This window comes from Myodes glareolus, chromosome 8 (genome assembly GCF_982192425.1).
Source record: "Myodes glareolus chromosome 8, mMyoGla1.1, whole genome shotgun sequence".
In the NCBI taxonomy this organism is placed as follows: Eukaryota; Metazoa; Chordata; class Mammalia; order Rodentia; family Cricetidae; genus Myodes; species Myodes glareolus.
In genome coordinates, this window is record NC_142033.1 from 30576983 (window position 1) to 30592647 (window position 15665).

The window sequence follows — 15665 nt, forward strand, 5'->3', positions numbered from 1 at the left end:
GGAAGAGCGTGTGACCCGGGGCACACAGAGCTCAATTCTTCTAAGGGGTAAACACACCACCAACCGCGTTCCTCTCATCACCGACGTCTCGGGAGCGGAAAAAAACGGAGATTTCCACGTGTGGGAACACTATCACCACACACCTCTCCCGCGGAATGCTAGCCACACCCCTTTGACTCCATAGCTCCGCCCCCATTCGGCGCCGTAGCTGATTGGCCTGGGCGCTGGAGGCCCAGCTGGCAACACCTCCTTGAAAGAGCGCGGCGCCGCAGTAGCGAGAACCTAGCCCGCGGGGAAGGAGGAGGCAGTCGGCAGCGTGAGCTTCTGCAGCTTACTAGAGCGCGGTGGACAGCTGGTTGGCGCTCGGACCACGCCGCGGCAGCAGGTCCGTCCACGTGCTTTCGGCGGCGCCATGGACATGGAGGAGTCGGGGATGCGTGAGGAATGTGGCGTGTTCGGGTGCATCGCTTCTGGAGAGTGGCCCACGCAGCTAGATGTACCACATGTGATCACTGCGGGACTCGGGGGGCTGCAGCACCGGTGAGCAACAGGATGAGGGGTGAGGATGGAGTGGCAAGTCTTTGCTCAGCTCCGCGAGTGGCTTCCCAGCTCTGGAGCAATGGAGACCGCAGGACTAGAAGGGTGGATCTCACGAATCAGGATCAGTACCTGCTTAGAGCATTGACCAAGTGGGCGTGGGGTACGCCTTGCCTCATAGACCTAGCCTGTCGAATTCCTCCCTAATGCTCTTTATGGTTAACCCCAAGAATGTGCACCTCTCCTGCGGGTTTGCTTGCTCTAGCCAGGTTGGGAGGAATCGTTCAGATCTCCTTGAACCTAAAACTATTCTTGAGATAAAGTTGTGTAAGGTGGTGGTGCCTGGTGTAGGTCCACCAACTCTCTTAGTCTTTTGCGCGTGACCTCCAGCTCGCAGAATCTTTGCGCGGGCAGAGCTAATGAGCAGATTGTCAGCCTGAAAGCAGTTATCGATTTGGGGACCCTAGAGTTCAGACCCACGGAAAGAGGTCTAGTTCGTATTCAGAATGAGTCACAGTGGTAGTTGATTTCATATACATTACCTTCATAGGATGAGGATTAATTGGTAAACTTTTTTTCTTCTTTCTTTCTTTCCTTTCTTTCTTTCTTTTTTTTTTGTTTTTCGAGGCAGGGTTTCTAGTTCTTGTAGACCAGGCTGGCCTCAAACTCACAGAGATCGGCCTGCCTCTGCCACCACCGCCTGTCTCTGATTGGTAAACTTTTAAATAATAAATGAAAACAGTAAGAGCCATTAGCAAACGCCCTTCTTTAAAGGGTGAGAGGAGGAGTGCTTGATGTCAAGATATATATTGACTTGGAAAAACTGGGAGATGTCTTCGAGGTAACCAAAACAAAACAACAAAACCTTTGCTGCCATAATCTTACTGTTTCTTACCACCAGACTTAAGGGGGAGTTAGTATAAATCTACTGAAGGAAGTAATCCAGGGATTGCGTGTTTCCCCAAAATCCCACAAAGTTTCCTAAAACAGTAGCCACACCTTCTGGAATGGAACTGGCAATGACACTTTTTAGCAATTGTGAGTGCCACATGTATCAATACATTCCTAGTGATTTCCTTCCCTCACCAAGCTTACCTTTGCCTTTTTCAAGTCCTAAATGTTTGTTTGGAGTTTCACATTCTGCATACTTTTTGTTTATTAAAAAGCGTCCATGAGCCATCACTCACTGAGATCTGAGATCTGCCTGTCTCTGCCTCCCAAGTGCTGGATTTAAAGGCTTGCGTCACCACTGCCAGGCTATATTACATAATAAATTATTGAGATCTGGGGATGTGCTCAATTGCCTATATTGTTGGGGGCCCTCGGGTCAGTCCTTAGTATTTGAAAGAGAGACAGAGAGAGAGACAGAGAGAGAGACAGAGAGAGAGAGAAATTTAAATCTGCTTATGTGATTCTGAGGAGCAGTTGTCTATACCACTTTCGGATTTATTTCGAATGTCACATTAGGAGCAGTGGGAATGGAGCTAGCGAATCTTAGACGACAGAGGGAAATAACTTCATCCTTTTCTCAACTGTGTTTACATTGTGGTCAGTTACTCAGAAATTTCCCACATATACTTCATTTGTCTTTCTATTTCTTTAAATTTGCCTGTGTAGGGGACTATATGTTTTTCTTTTAAAATTAACTACACCTTACCAAGGGAGTGGCACAAGCCTCTATTCTCTCAGCACTGGAGAGTCTGTTTACCCCTCCTATACTTCCTGCCTCGCTACTGACCAATCAGCATTTTATTAGATCAATGCAAGTGACAAATCTTTACTGTGTACAAGAGCATTATCCCACGGCATCTTATGGAGAGTAGAATGGTCTGGACTTATTTCAAACTCCATAAAAGAAATTACTAGACACAGTCCATGGACTTCTGTGTATAGGTTTTTTTGTGTAGTGTAGATATGATTTATCCTCCAAGATTTGTGTGTGGGAAGGTGTTCTCAGTGTGGCAGGACTCTAGTGTTATATTTAAAGGTGGCAGTGGTGCACACCTTTAATCCCAGCATTTGGGAACCACGGGCAGTTGGATCTCTGAGTTCAAGGGCAATCCTGATCTACACGGGGTTCCAGGACAGTCAGGGCTACACAGAAAAACCCTGTCTCAATAAACCGAGAAAGAGATGGAGTTGGCAGGAAGGTGAGTAGCTGAGTATTGTGGATTGTGGTGGCCTTCCTGAGTTAGTTCTCTGAGAGCAAGTCGTTATTATGAGAGTGAGCCTAACCCTTGCATTGTTCTGTCCTCTGGCCTCCTTTGCTTTCCCCTCTTCCTTCCTTCCCATCACACTTGACCTTTGCCATGAAGTCATCACATTGAAGCCCTCACCAGAGCTAAACTGCTGGGACTTCCTGAAAAGATGGGCTTTCAGCCTCCTAAACTGACCAAAACAACCATTTTAAAGAAACAAAGTGCCTAACCTGGGCATGGTAAACTGGCCTTTAATCCCAGCACTTGGGAGGTAGAGGCAGAGGCATCTCTTAGGTTCAAGGTCTGATGCGTCTGCAGAGCAAATTTCAGGATACACAAGGCTACACAGAGAAACCCGTCTCAGAGAAAACCAAAACAGAACAACGTGCCTTACCTGCTGTATATCGTTATAGTGACTGAAAATAGATGAAGAATGTTGTTAGATAGGAGATGAGTGTGCCCTCTGTCAGGGTGCTATCGAGGCCCCAGGAGAGGAATCAAAACCAACAACTAATAGGTATTTTTAAACTTCTGAACATTTGTGAAATTTACTGATTGAGTTGAAGGTCCTGTTGGAAGAAGCATTCTGTAGAATCTTCCGTTTCTGCTAGGCTTTGGGGAAACGGGTTTATAATGATCAGAAGTTTTCTTGAGAGCTGCAGACACTGGTTCTTCCACAGCACCAGAAGAGCACTCAGTAGGGAGAGCCAGCCTGTTTGGGATGCAGTTTCATCCCTTTTCCCAGAGTTGTTAAGGCACACACACACAGGAGGAGTTTATTGGAGAACTTGTTTTTGGTGCTGAATTAAAGGTTGGTGACCTTAGCCAATAAGCTGAAACACCAGCTTAATCTTGTGTATTTCTGATAGCTTCTAGATTTGTTTTCTCATCTCTTAGGCTACACCTAAGCATTTTAAAGTTCTAGTGTTGCAATTTAGTCGGTTCAGAATGATGCTCTTATGTAGATAAGCCAGCGGCAATCTCTTTTCCATGACGGATTCACTGGAGCTCAAGGGGGGACAAATCATCTGACCTACATTTTATATTAAAAAAATAATCGTAATGTAAGATTTTCACCTCACATGAGTTAAAAGAGTTGAGATGTAGAAGTCAGGCATCAAGTTTCCTCTAATCTCCTACACTGTAGCTGTGACCGAAGCATGGGAATATGTATTCTGAGAACTGCATCATTAGACCATTTTGTTGCTATGGTCATCATTGCTCTTAGTGTTCAAGTTTGTTCGGGTCAGTCACTCAACAAAGAGTCCTGATCCAATCAAGAGACCAGGAAACATTGGATGTAGAAGGTCGCCACTACAGTAACAGGGCGGTTGTTTACGTCACGGGAGCCTTTTTATAAAGAGCAGAGCACTGAAATAATGCTGCCAAGTTCAGTGTGGCAAGGACAGAAACAGCCCCGTCGTTGCCTGCTACCATTATTGTTATCAGGAGTTATATTCTTGATGATTGTGCTGTACTTTCAAAGGACGGGCAGCATGGCTTTCCTGTCGCCAACATGACCAACTATGCAATGTTTTGTCCTGTGGTGCTTTGGGATGTTACTAAGTGATAGCTTTCAGCTCCTTTGTAATTTTACAGGGTCACTCTCGGGTATACCTGTAACATGACGGCCGGCTTGTTGGGGTATCTGTTCCCGTCCGGTACCCCACAGCCGGCAAGTCCCAGAGAAAATCAATCACACAGATCTCTATAAGTTATAAAGCTGATTGGCCCATTAGGTCAGGCTACTTATTAGCTCTTATAACTTATATTAATCCATTATCGTTATCTATGTTAGCCACACGGCTCAGTACCTTTCTCATTGTGACAGCTTACATGTTGCCTCTTCGGTGGTCTGCACCGGAATGGCGGAGGGACTTCCTCCTTCCTGGAATACTCCTGGTCTCATCGCCCCCGCCTCTACTTCCTGTCTGGTTGACCTGCCTATACTTCCTGCCTGGCCAATCAGCGTTTTATTAAAATACATGATTGACAGAATACAGATAATTCTCCCACACCATATACCATCCATCTATTTGTTGAGTGCCTGCTGTGTCCATACAAGGCACCTTGATAAGTAGGGGAACACAGGGTAAACATGGCTTCTGCCCTCGTAGAAGTCTGTAACCCACTATGCAGAAGAACAGGCTTTGCCAGGCCCCAGTTGCCATCCTTCTGAATTGGCCATAATGATCATACCTACCTCCTAACTTGTACAGATGGAATTCTTGTATATAAACTGTTTATAATATTAGCTGGATATAGCTACTGTATCCCTATGTTTCTTTCTCACCCTTGGGTGTGCACTCAGCACAGATGCATGCAGATGTTCATTGACTGGCAAACAATTACCCTGGTATATTATAGTGGACTGGTGTGGAGACGTGGTGGGGTGCATCCTGGTACAATTGACTATTCCAGAGTAATACAAAGGAAAAAAGCACAATTAGGGATGGATCTCCTAAACATTGCTGAGTGAGAAAACTTGACATTTGAAAGTTCACACTAAGGAGAAAGAAAGCACAAATCTTAATCTAATCTATGATGATAGTGATGGTCTTTATGGAGTGGAGTTGATAGCTAGCCTCCTTGTAGGGGTGTAGTATTTGTCTGGAATTTTAATTTTTGTTGTTTCACATACTTTTGCCACGTAGCCCAGGCTGGCCTTGGACTTGGGATCTTCCTAGGTAGCTTCCTGTATACTGGCCTAGTCATGTGCTGTATTTTGATTTGGATGCTGGTCACATGGTGCTGTCTAGTTAGGGGCAGAGAGAGACTAGAGCTCAGTTTTTCTGATCTTCAGTGCTGTGGACTTTTCTGTGCATAGGGGGCCATCTGTCTGCATGCGTTCTGTCTCCATGGTTTCAACCCATAAATACTGGGAGTAGTTTTTTTTAACTATCTGTACTAAACAATAAAAAGACTCTTTCTCGTCATTGATTTTTAGACAAACTATTATATTGCATATTATCAGTAATCAAGAGATGGCTTATAATATGTAGGAGGATAGGTATATATTATAAAGAAATACTGTATCTTTTTACATAAGGAACTTGAATGTCTGCATGATTGGGTTTCTTTTCTCTATTGCTTCGTACTACCCTTTCTAGTATTTCGTTGGCTCACGTGTTTTGCTCTTTAAGAGAGGATCTCACTGTGTCCCAGGCTAGTCTGGAGCTCTACTTTGTCTCAAGCAGGTCTTCCCTCAGCCTCCTGAGGCCTGTGTTTATAACAGAATGAGTCGTCACATATGGATTGCTGGTACATTTTAGAATTTATATTGGCATAATTCTAAAGAGGCCTCAGAGTTTGACCTATCTTCAGACTTGTAAAAACAGTATCCTACCTTTGGACAAAGTCACATTTTACAGCTTACTAATTTGTGTGTTGTTTTCCTTTTATATCCCTGTGTGTAATTTAAATGGGTACAGTTATTGCAGTTACCTGGCTGCGAATGTGTCCAGCTACTTATAGAGTTCCTCTTCATCTTGAGCTGTGAACTACCCAACATTCTCTATTCTTAAATAGTTCACAATGTATTTAGTCTAATTTGTCAGGGACAAGGCTAAATATCTCTTATCAGGAAAAAGCAACAAAAACTTTTCACAGAGAAAATGCGTTGTTGTTTCTCAGGCCCTTACTATCTTCATGTGCTTTTCTCTTGTCACTCACGGTTCCTTGACTTTCCAAATGACCTTCAGAGAATTCTTAAACAGACATAAGAAGGGTTAATATCAGTTTTCACGTATCTCAAACTAGAAATATGTTAGTGATTAGAGAAATTAATGATGAGTTGACGAATTTGTATTTTGGTCAGGACTTAGTAAAAATGAAATTAGGAACATTTTTTCCTAATAATAGTTATAATCATTTGATTAAAGAATAATGGTGTATGGATTTTATTTTTAGAAGTTTTTTCTTGATAAATGCAAAGGGGAAGGTTCTTACAGTTCTTTTGTTAAAGCCATCGCCAATCTTACCATGTTTCCATTTGTAGTTCTAGGGGTCCTGCTTCTTAGGGTGTAGCCACTTTCTTCACAGAGTCTCGGTTCTTTGAGGGTTATCATTTTTCTTTTGCAAAATTCTTTATTTGTATTTTAAATTTTTATATTTTGTATGACATTGTTTCCAGTCTCTGTCTACCCCAAATTGGCCAGTCTTCTGTCAATTTCCTCAGATATTTGTTTTGTACTTGTAGTCTCTTTGAACATTTGCCTAATTTTGTCAGCGCTCTGACCTCCTTTTCAGACCAATGCTTTCCCGCTCCCGTGTCATTTGCTGTTATGGTGTGTGTGTATCTTTCAGGATCTTGTAAGGGAATGTGATTTTCTATAAATCAACGCAACTCATTTATTCAGAGTTGCCAATGATTCTCGTATTTTGAGTATCATCCACTTGACACACAAGATTTGCAAAATCACTGAGCATTACAATGACCTGGATGGGGTGTTGATCTTTCCATCTAAAATGAAGACAGACGGCCCCTTGATGTTAAGCAGATGTTAGACACACTGCTAATCCTGAGGTGACGTTCTGAATTGAAGCGTCTGATATTAGTACTTTTTTGTTTTTCCAATCTCAGTTACACTTTCCTATACTTGGGACAGTATTTTAAAAATAGCACACTATGTAACTAAGCATCTTGAACAATATAGATGTTTATAAAATTGACTTTTAATGATTTTATTGACGTTGAGACAGGGTTTCTCTGTATAGCCTTTGGAGCCTGTCCTGGAACTCACTCTTTAGATCAGGCTGGCCTTGAACTCACAGAGATCCATCGAACTCAGCTGGAATTAAAGACGTGTGCCCCCATGCAGCTGATGTTCTTTTTGAGACGAGCTCTCTCTGTGTACCCCTGGATGTCCTGCAATTTCTATGTAGACCAGTCTATCCTCAAATTCACAGAGATTCATCTGTCTCTGCCCCCTGAGAGCGGGAATTAAAGGCATATACCACCATGCCCGTGATGAGTTTTAAACTAAAAAAGATTTGTTTAATAAGCCAGAGAGGCTAAATGTAGTTAGGAGACCTGTAAGTATATGTAACATTATGTATGAGGAGAACTACCTAAGATACAGTATCTTTGTATTACTTCCTATGTAGCCTGGCTGGCCTTGAACTTGCTATGTTGACCATGCTAGACTTGAACTTAGAGATCCATCTGCTCTGCCTCCCCAGTTCTGGGATTAAAAGCAAATGCCACCATACCCTGCCATTCTCTTCTTGGTGTAAATTGACCTGAGTACTGAATCCTGTGATTCTATCCATACAGGGTTAGAATTCTGTACATCTCTGACTATATTTAATATATAACTTTTATGTGTGTTTCTGCTTAATATAATGGATTCATTAATACTGAATTCACTGCCAACAGTGACTGTAAGCCATGCCTGAATGAAGGTTATCTGATGTCTTCTCCCTAGGTTTCAGCCAGGCACCTAAGCCTTAGAGGCTCTAGATAGCAAGGCAGCATTGCACTTGCGTCATTACTGAACTAAAAGTACCCAAAGTGTGGAAAACCGTGGAGGTGCGTAGCACTTGGGTGGCGGGGGATGATTCAGGAGTCTACAGGTATCCTTAGCTACATAGGAAGTTAGAGGCCAGTCTGAGCCACATGAAACCCTCTATAAACAAACACAACTAATTAGAGGTTGTACTCTGGAAAATCTCCTTGTTTTTTACGTGTTAATGAAGTAACCTCAGCTCAAGGACATAGCTTATAAGCTACATTGATCTCTCAAAATATATTACAGCTCTCTTTATTCTTGTTTTTGCAGCTTAGGGCATAGCATTTCACTTTTGCTCTGTCAATACTCCCGGAAAGACAAATGTTTGAGGAAGGAATTAATTTCTGGAGCATATGTATGTGGCTGTTCATTTGTCAGCGTGAGCATACAGTCATCAAAGCTTGAAGTTGAAAACAGAACAAGAAACCATAACAACTCTTGTTTACACTATGATAGCCACAATAAAGGCAAGGTCTTGCTTTGTCCTTGTCTGACTTTAACTGAGAATGTCTGTGTTGGGATAATTGCAGATAGCAAATGACCCTTGAAAACAACTCAAGAGCTGAATTTCCTATACACAAAATTAATAAGTATTGACCAGCTGCACCTGGTTACTGTAGCAAAGCTACATATGTTGGTATAGTGGATTGTTAGCATGACCTTTTGAAAAAGAAGTAAAACTATCTTCTCCCATTGATGAAAAACTCAAATTAAAATTTTCTTATGTATAAAGTCTCAGTCAAATAAGAAAGAAAATACTATTCTGGAATATTGAATGAGAGCAATTGCTGGGGGTTGTCTTGGTAAACCAGTACATGTCTTAACAAATGCTGGTGTACGGGGCTGTGGGAGGAGAGGTGTTACTCAGCAACGCTTAGTAATGAGCCCTCATCTCAAAGTTTGCTCGGTCTTAGTGCCAAATGGTTTTCAGATCTCAAGGAAATTTGGACATCTGTTTAAGTCACTGTAACTGGGTAGATTTGTCAAAGATTCTGTTAGGAAGGTAAAATAGTTCCTTTGTAGGAAAACATTTATACCCCAGAGAATGGAAAAGAGGTTCAACACAAAGTCAGATACTCGCTGAGGATAAACAGTGTGCAAGCTCTTTTACACACCTTAAACAGACCACCGTGTGACCTAACAGTTTCACACGGTGGACCCCGAAAGTATCAGAAGCAGGAACCCAGACCTGTGAGTGCTCTTGTTCACAGCAGCATTTTCTAAAATAGCCGAAAAGCAGAAAGAACCCAAGTGATTGTTGGCAGGTGATAGCTATGTGGATCGCGGCCCAGACTTACCCTGCAGTGTACATGAACCTGGAAGACATTATGCTGAATGAAGAGATAAACTGTTGTGCAGCACTGCATACATGAATAATCACATTGATGAAAGCAGAGGACAGTGGGTAGCACAGAAAGGAGAATGCGAGTCTGCTTAACGGCTCCAGGTATTTCAGTGTGATATATCCGTCAACAGTGAATGAAAAAAATTAGTTTATCCTTAAAACAATAGGATTCAACCACCGAAGAGAATTGGAAATATCAATCTGTCTGCACTGTGATTCAAATTTGAAAACTAATTCTAAGTAAAAGAAACCAGGGGCAAAAGACCATATAGTATGATACCATTTATGAGACGTTTCCAGAATGAGCAAATCTACAGTGGTTGCTAGGGGCTGCAAACGATCCTCCAGGCCGTAAAGTGTCTGCTGCAGATGCAGGGTCTTCGTAGGCTGCTCAGGGCGCTGTGAAATATGATATTTGTGACTAGTATGACTTTGAATATATAAAATATGTTCTGTGAGATTCTGTGAGAGTAACAACCGAAATGCCCCCTGTTGGCCTTCTAGGTGCTAATTTTAATCAGAAGTTAGTGACATTTTTAAGTTCAGCAAGGCATTTTAGTACAGCCAAAGTTTTAGAGTTCTTCTCAGATGACCAATGTGGCCTTTCACTTGTGGATTTTTTTTTTGTTGTTTAGTTTTTGTTGTCCTTTTTTAGGCTGAACATCTGAGTAACTGTTCAACAGGTTCCATTTTGCTCATGCAGAACTTGTTCAGTGTGCCTAATTTCCATCCCTCCAACTCAGAATTGACCTATTACTGTCCTTCAAATAGCCATGCCTAAAAAACACAAGACATGGAATTTCCAGCCATATGAATGGCAGCTGAGACTGGAGGTGAATTGAGTCAGTTTTGTTTCCTCTTGTCTGTACTTCAAACCCAGGAATAAATACAAACCTTTCTTTTAGATCCAAAGAAATAGTAATTGTCTCAGCCATTGCATTTTACTCAGTGTAACAGGAGGAGACTGGGAGTTGGTTTCCCTGGCTGCATTAGCCATGGGCTTTTAAGCAGTGACTTGCTGGATGGAGCCAGCTCATTTGTCTTCTCCAAGTGGAATCAAATTGGGTTTTGTGTTCTATGGTCCTTGGTCCTCTGCTGATCCTATTCTCTGAGTATGGCAACCTGGCTGTGGTTCCCACCACCAGCTGTGCTTGAGGAGGGTGAGGAATGTAGGTGCTGGGGGCTGGAGAGATGGCTCAGTGATTAAGAGCAATGGCTGCTTTCCCAGAGGTCCTGGGTTCAATTGCTAGTAACCACATGTTGGCTCACAACCATCTGTAATGCGATCTGGTGCCCTCTTCTGGCCTGCAGGTTCACATGCAGGAGGAACATTGTATACATAATAGATTAATAAATAAATCCTTTTTTTTCTTTTGAAGAGTGTAGGTGCTGAACTGATTGTAACCTAAAATTCAGTGCTTCCCAACCTTCCTAATGTCCCACCTCGTGACCTCATCTAAACACAATCTTCAAAGCCATTGCCACAAATCCCATCACCCTGGGAGTTAGGGCTTCAATACATAATTTCCTGGGAGCTAGGAGAGGCACAATTTAGTCTTCTTTTCACTGTACCCTATAATACTGTTTTGTCTTGCACATGAAGGCGGAGCATCACTTTTCCTGTGTCAGGACTTTGCTATCTTCTGACTTGTGGCTTCCTGAGTCACCCTTGGTGCCTTCTCCAGCAGTGACTAAAGAAGGACCCGGAGATTTTATTCCCTTTCAGAATTTCACTTTAAAACCACTAATGCTCTGTGTGATTGTTTGTGTTTGGATTCCTCACCTTTAAGCATCATTTGCCTTAGGTCATTAGTAGGTATTGACTGTATGTAAATTTCCAAGTCTTCTAAACTAGTCTCCATCCACCCCTTTCAGTAACATCACTGTACTGCCTGTGGGTAACTTTATCAGTAGACATCTTACATTTAATTTTTACTCTGAATAGCTGCATAAATAGCTAATACACTTTGTCTTCTACCTCCTTGAAAGTTCCAGTCTTAACTGCTCTTCCCTCCTTTCTTCTTTAGATACACACAGAGTTGCACCGTTTAAGCCACTAATACAATCTTTAGGAAAGTGCAGGGTGAAGTCTTAAGGACCATTTTGCCCGAGCCTCCCATTTTAGGCAACAGTTTCTGTGCTTGGCTGCTTCGAGGTTCAGTCCATCTTCTGTGAGACTGACTTAGAAGGTGGCTTCATGCCCGCTGGGCAGATTTTATAACAGAGTGGGCTGATGTAGATTAAAGTCATGTTGATGACATAGTGGCTGAAGACACTTGCCGCCAAGCTTGGGGACCTGTTTGATCCCCCAGACCACAATGTAGAAGGGGAGAATCACTGTCTCCACATTTAAACTTTCAACATTGAAACTGTTTAAAATCCGATTTCATGATGAAATGAGGCTAAGTTGCAGATAACGAATATTTAATTTAATTTAAAATTCTAAACTCTAAATTTAGATTTAAAATTCTGCTTTAGAGAAGCGAGAGGACCAGGTGGTGGCGGCAGGTGCTCGGTGGACCTGTGTTTGAGGCCAGTCTGGTCTACAGAGCCAGTTCCAGAGCTTTCAGGGAAACCCTGTCTCAAAAACTCAGAAAGAGAGAGAGGAGAATGGAGGGGAAGATGGTGATCCCTCGTGTCTCTCACCTCCCTAGCTTGACGAGGGCTTAGTAGAGGCGGATAGAATTTTTGTATTTTATATTATCTGGTTTTTTGTTCACAGAGTTGGCCTGTCAGTGGAACGGGGGAAGACTCATGTGGCCACTTGTGGTTTGAGTCATTAAGTAGGACAGTGGCCACTGTCCTAGAGATTTGAAGCTGGAGCCCTTACTCCTCACGGTGTATTTGTATAAGGCGAGGAGACAGAAACACGTGGACTCTTGACCATTGTTAGAATACGGCCCGGACTGATTTCACGTATGAGACCTTAAGGCTTATGTGAGATGCTCTTGGCATGAGTAGTCAGTTATAGAAGTGAGTAAATCTAAAGATTTTGCACACTGCCAGTGATTACGTGTTAAAATATCAGCTGTGGAGTTTTAGGGGTGTAGAGTTCAATTTCTAGCACTGCAAAAGAACAAAGAAGAGAGAGGTGAAGGGAGAAAAAGGAATTTTTCGTAGACACCATAAACAAGTGTGTCTGACCTGCAGGAGTTTAACAGAGAAGGGACTGGAGGTGTGGGAACGGATGCAGCTCAGAGGTCCCAGCAAGGCCAAGGCCGTTCATTTTTCAGAACTGCCTAATAGGTATTGAGGAGAGAGACAGAGATAAAATGGAGTTGGTAGGTTTTAGAAGTTAGTTTTTCCTTAAACCTAACAGGTGGCAAAGGGCCGCAGACTGATTGAGGGTATAAAATTAAGTCCAAACGTATCTTCATACCTATTCATACTTCAGAGCCCCAGCAACCATGGTTGGTACAGCAATTAGTGCCATTTTAATGTGCTTTTGCTTTATTTAGGATATAAGAAGTGATGGTATTGAACCTCCTTTTGAGCTTCATACCTTGCACAAAATAGTATGTTAGATTTTTTATCTTGATATTTCAGACAATATTTATCACATGTACTCAGAAATTATAAATGAAGTGAAAAACAAAAGAATGACAGTTTTCTGTTTATCTGTAGTGATCTCTGCGGTGGTGCTTGAGCGCAGGGTTGCCAGGAACCTGTTTTTGCCATCCTTCCCCTTTGTCATTGTGTGGCAGGTTCATACCGCATCCAAATCATGGAGGAACCTCATAATTCTCGCGCTGTCTTCTGAGCTGTGGGCATCCTTAACTATCCTGTATTCATACTCCTTTATTTCCCAGTGATCCGTAATGTTGTTCTCATGTATTTCTGTCTGCCCAGTCACTTAGGAGAGCTTTAATCTCCTCCTCAGTCCAGTGCTCTCCACGCTCCATGTTGAAAGTGACCTGGAAATGATTCACTATTTCTAGCTAACATTTTGTTTCCTATGAAACCAGGGGCCTGGTTGTCAATCAGTGCCTAAGAGCTTGAAAGGATGTAGTTTTAACTGGTTCAAGCTGCCTAAGGGAGTAACTTGAGCATCTGCCAAATAAGCAGGCTTGTTGGTTAAAGAACTCTGGACCTAAATGCTTGCTAATCTTACTGGTTTGGGCTTTGGGGGATATTTACCTTTGGGGCAAAGAGAATGAAAGAAAACGATTTTTTGAAGGATTACTATTCTTATATATTTTCGACTTCATTTAAAGTGTTTTTTTTTTAATTACTTGGAAATGGTTGGCAGTATCTTAGGGAATTTTAAAGGTTTTAAAGGTTTATAGTTAATATTTATAACTACATTTAAAAAGCATTACATTTTGTGCTGAAGTGATAGCTTATTGGGTAAGGACACTTGTTATTGAATGGGAAGGACCCAGGTTTGTTCCCAACATCCACATGGCAGGTCACACATGTATGTAGCTTCCTTTCCAGGGGATCTGACACCACCCTCTTCTGGCTTCTGTAGGAGCACCAGGCACCCACGTGGTGCACACACATACATGCAGGTAAAACATTCACACACAGAATATAAAAAGAAATTGAATTACATTTTGACTGAGATCTGTACCTCATGCTAACTTAAAGACCATTGTTTCATGTGGGTGATGGTGCACACCTTTAATCCAGTATTAACTCTGAATTTGAAGCCATCCTGCTATACATAGCAAGTTCCAGAAGAGGCGGGACTACAGAGAGATCCTGTTGCCAAACAAATGGGAGTGGTGTTTGTTGGAGAAAGTTTTCAAAGTGTGAAAGGCAAAAGACAAAAACCTTGAACTGTGTGTGCTAATTAGTACCTCAGGTCCCTGCACACTGGAGGTGTGTTCACAAGCACCTGCAGTCCCCGCAGCTGGAGGTGTGTTGATGCATGCCAGTGAGCACCTGCAATCCCGTGAAGCTTTTTTTTTTTAAATTTATTTATTTATTATATGTACAATATGCCTGCTGACCAGAAGAGGGCACCAGACCTCATTACAGATGATTGTGAGCCACCATGTGGTTGCTGGGAATTGAACTCAGGACCTTTGGAAGAGCAGGCAATGCCCTTAACCTCTGAGCCATCTCTCCAGCCCCCGTGAAGCTTTCTTATTGACAGATGATCCATTCCTTTGTTCACAGGGGTCAAGAGAGCGCTGGCATTGTGACCAGTGATGGGAGTTCAGTGCCTACATTCAAGGTGCATAAGGTAAGTGTGAGCCCTAAATCCTGATATTAGAGGGAACTGTTGCCGGCTGGTTATTAGTATCTGAGGTGGGCTAGGCACGGGAGTGCGCATCTTTAATGCCAGGACTCGGGATGTGGAAGCAGGTGGATTTCTGAGTTTGAGACTAGTTTGTTCTGCATAGTGAGTGAGTTTCAGGCCAGACTGGGCTGCATAGTAGACTTTGTTTTCTAGGTAAACAAGTAAGTAAATAAAATGTGGGAGTATGAATAAAATTGGAACTGGAACCGTTTAAATTAGCAAACTAGAAGATTCTTGGGTCAGTCTACTTCCAGCTTTGTGTCCTCACATTTGTCCAGTTAGGGTGTCTGTCTTCCCCAGTGATGTTTTGCTAGACCAGCACATTCAAGCCAAGGGGTCCATCAATTTCAATTCTTTGGACAACTCCCTAAGGCAGGTTTCCTTCCTCCCTCCCTTCCTTCCTTCCTGTCTTTCTTTTAATATATTTATTATGTATACAGCATTCTGCTTCCATGTATACCCACAAACCAGAAGAGGGCACCAGATCTCATTACAGATGGTTGTGAGTCATCATGTGGTTGCTGGGAATTGTACTCATGACCTTTGGAAAAGCAATCAGTGCTCTTAACCACTGAGCAATCTCTCCAGCCCCAGTTTCAATTCTTTTAGGTATCCTTTTTTATTTTTTCCAAGACAGGGTTTCTCTGTACCTTTAGAGCCTGTCCTGGCACTCGCTCTGTAGACCAGGCTGGCCTCTAACTCACAGATCCGCCTGTCTCTGCCTCCTGAGTGCTAGGATTAAAGGCGTGTGCCACCATCACCCAGCATAGTGAGTGTCATAAAATAGAAGTGTCTCGATGCTGTGGCAATCCTGAGAACTAAATTGC

The 15665-nt window shown here is 42.6% G+C and overlaps 1 protein-coding gene across 1 annotated transcript in view; it reads left to right on the plus strand.

Annotated features, from left to right (window-relative positions):
* The first annotated feature begins 234 nt into the window (after window positions 1-234).
* Ppat (phosphoribosyl pyrophosphate amidotransferase) overlaps window positions 235-15665 on the plus strand; it is a 34072-nt gene continuing 18641 nt past the window's right edge. The window contains exons 1-2 of the mRNA XM_087908942.1: window positions 235-540; window positions 14715-14781. Coding sequence (XP_087765068.1) covers window positions 413-540; window positions 14715-14781 — 195 coding nt within the window. The 5' untranslated portion in view covers window positions 235-412. The remainder of the gene's footprint in view (window positions 541-14714; window positions 14782-15665) is intronic.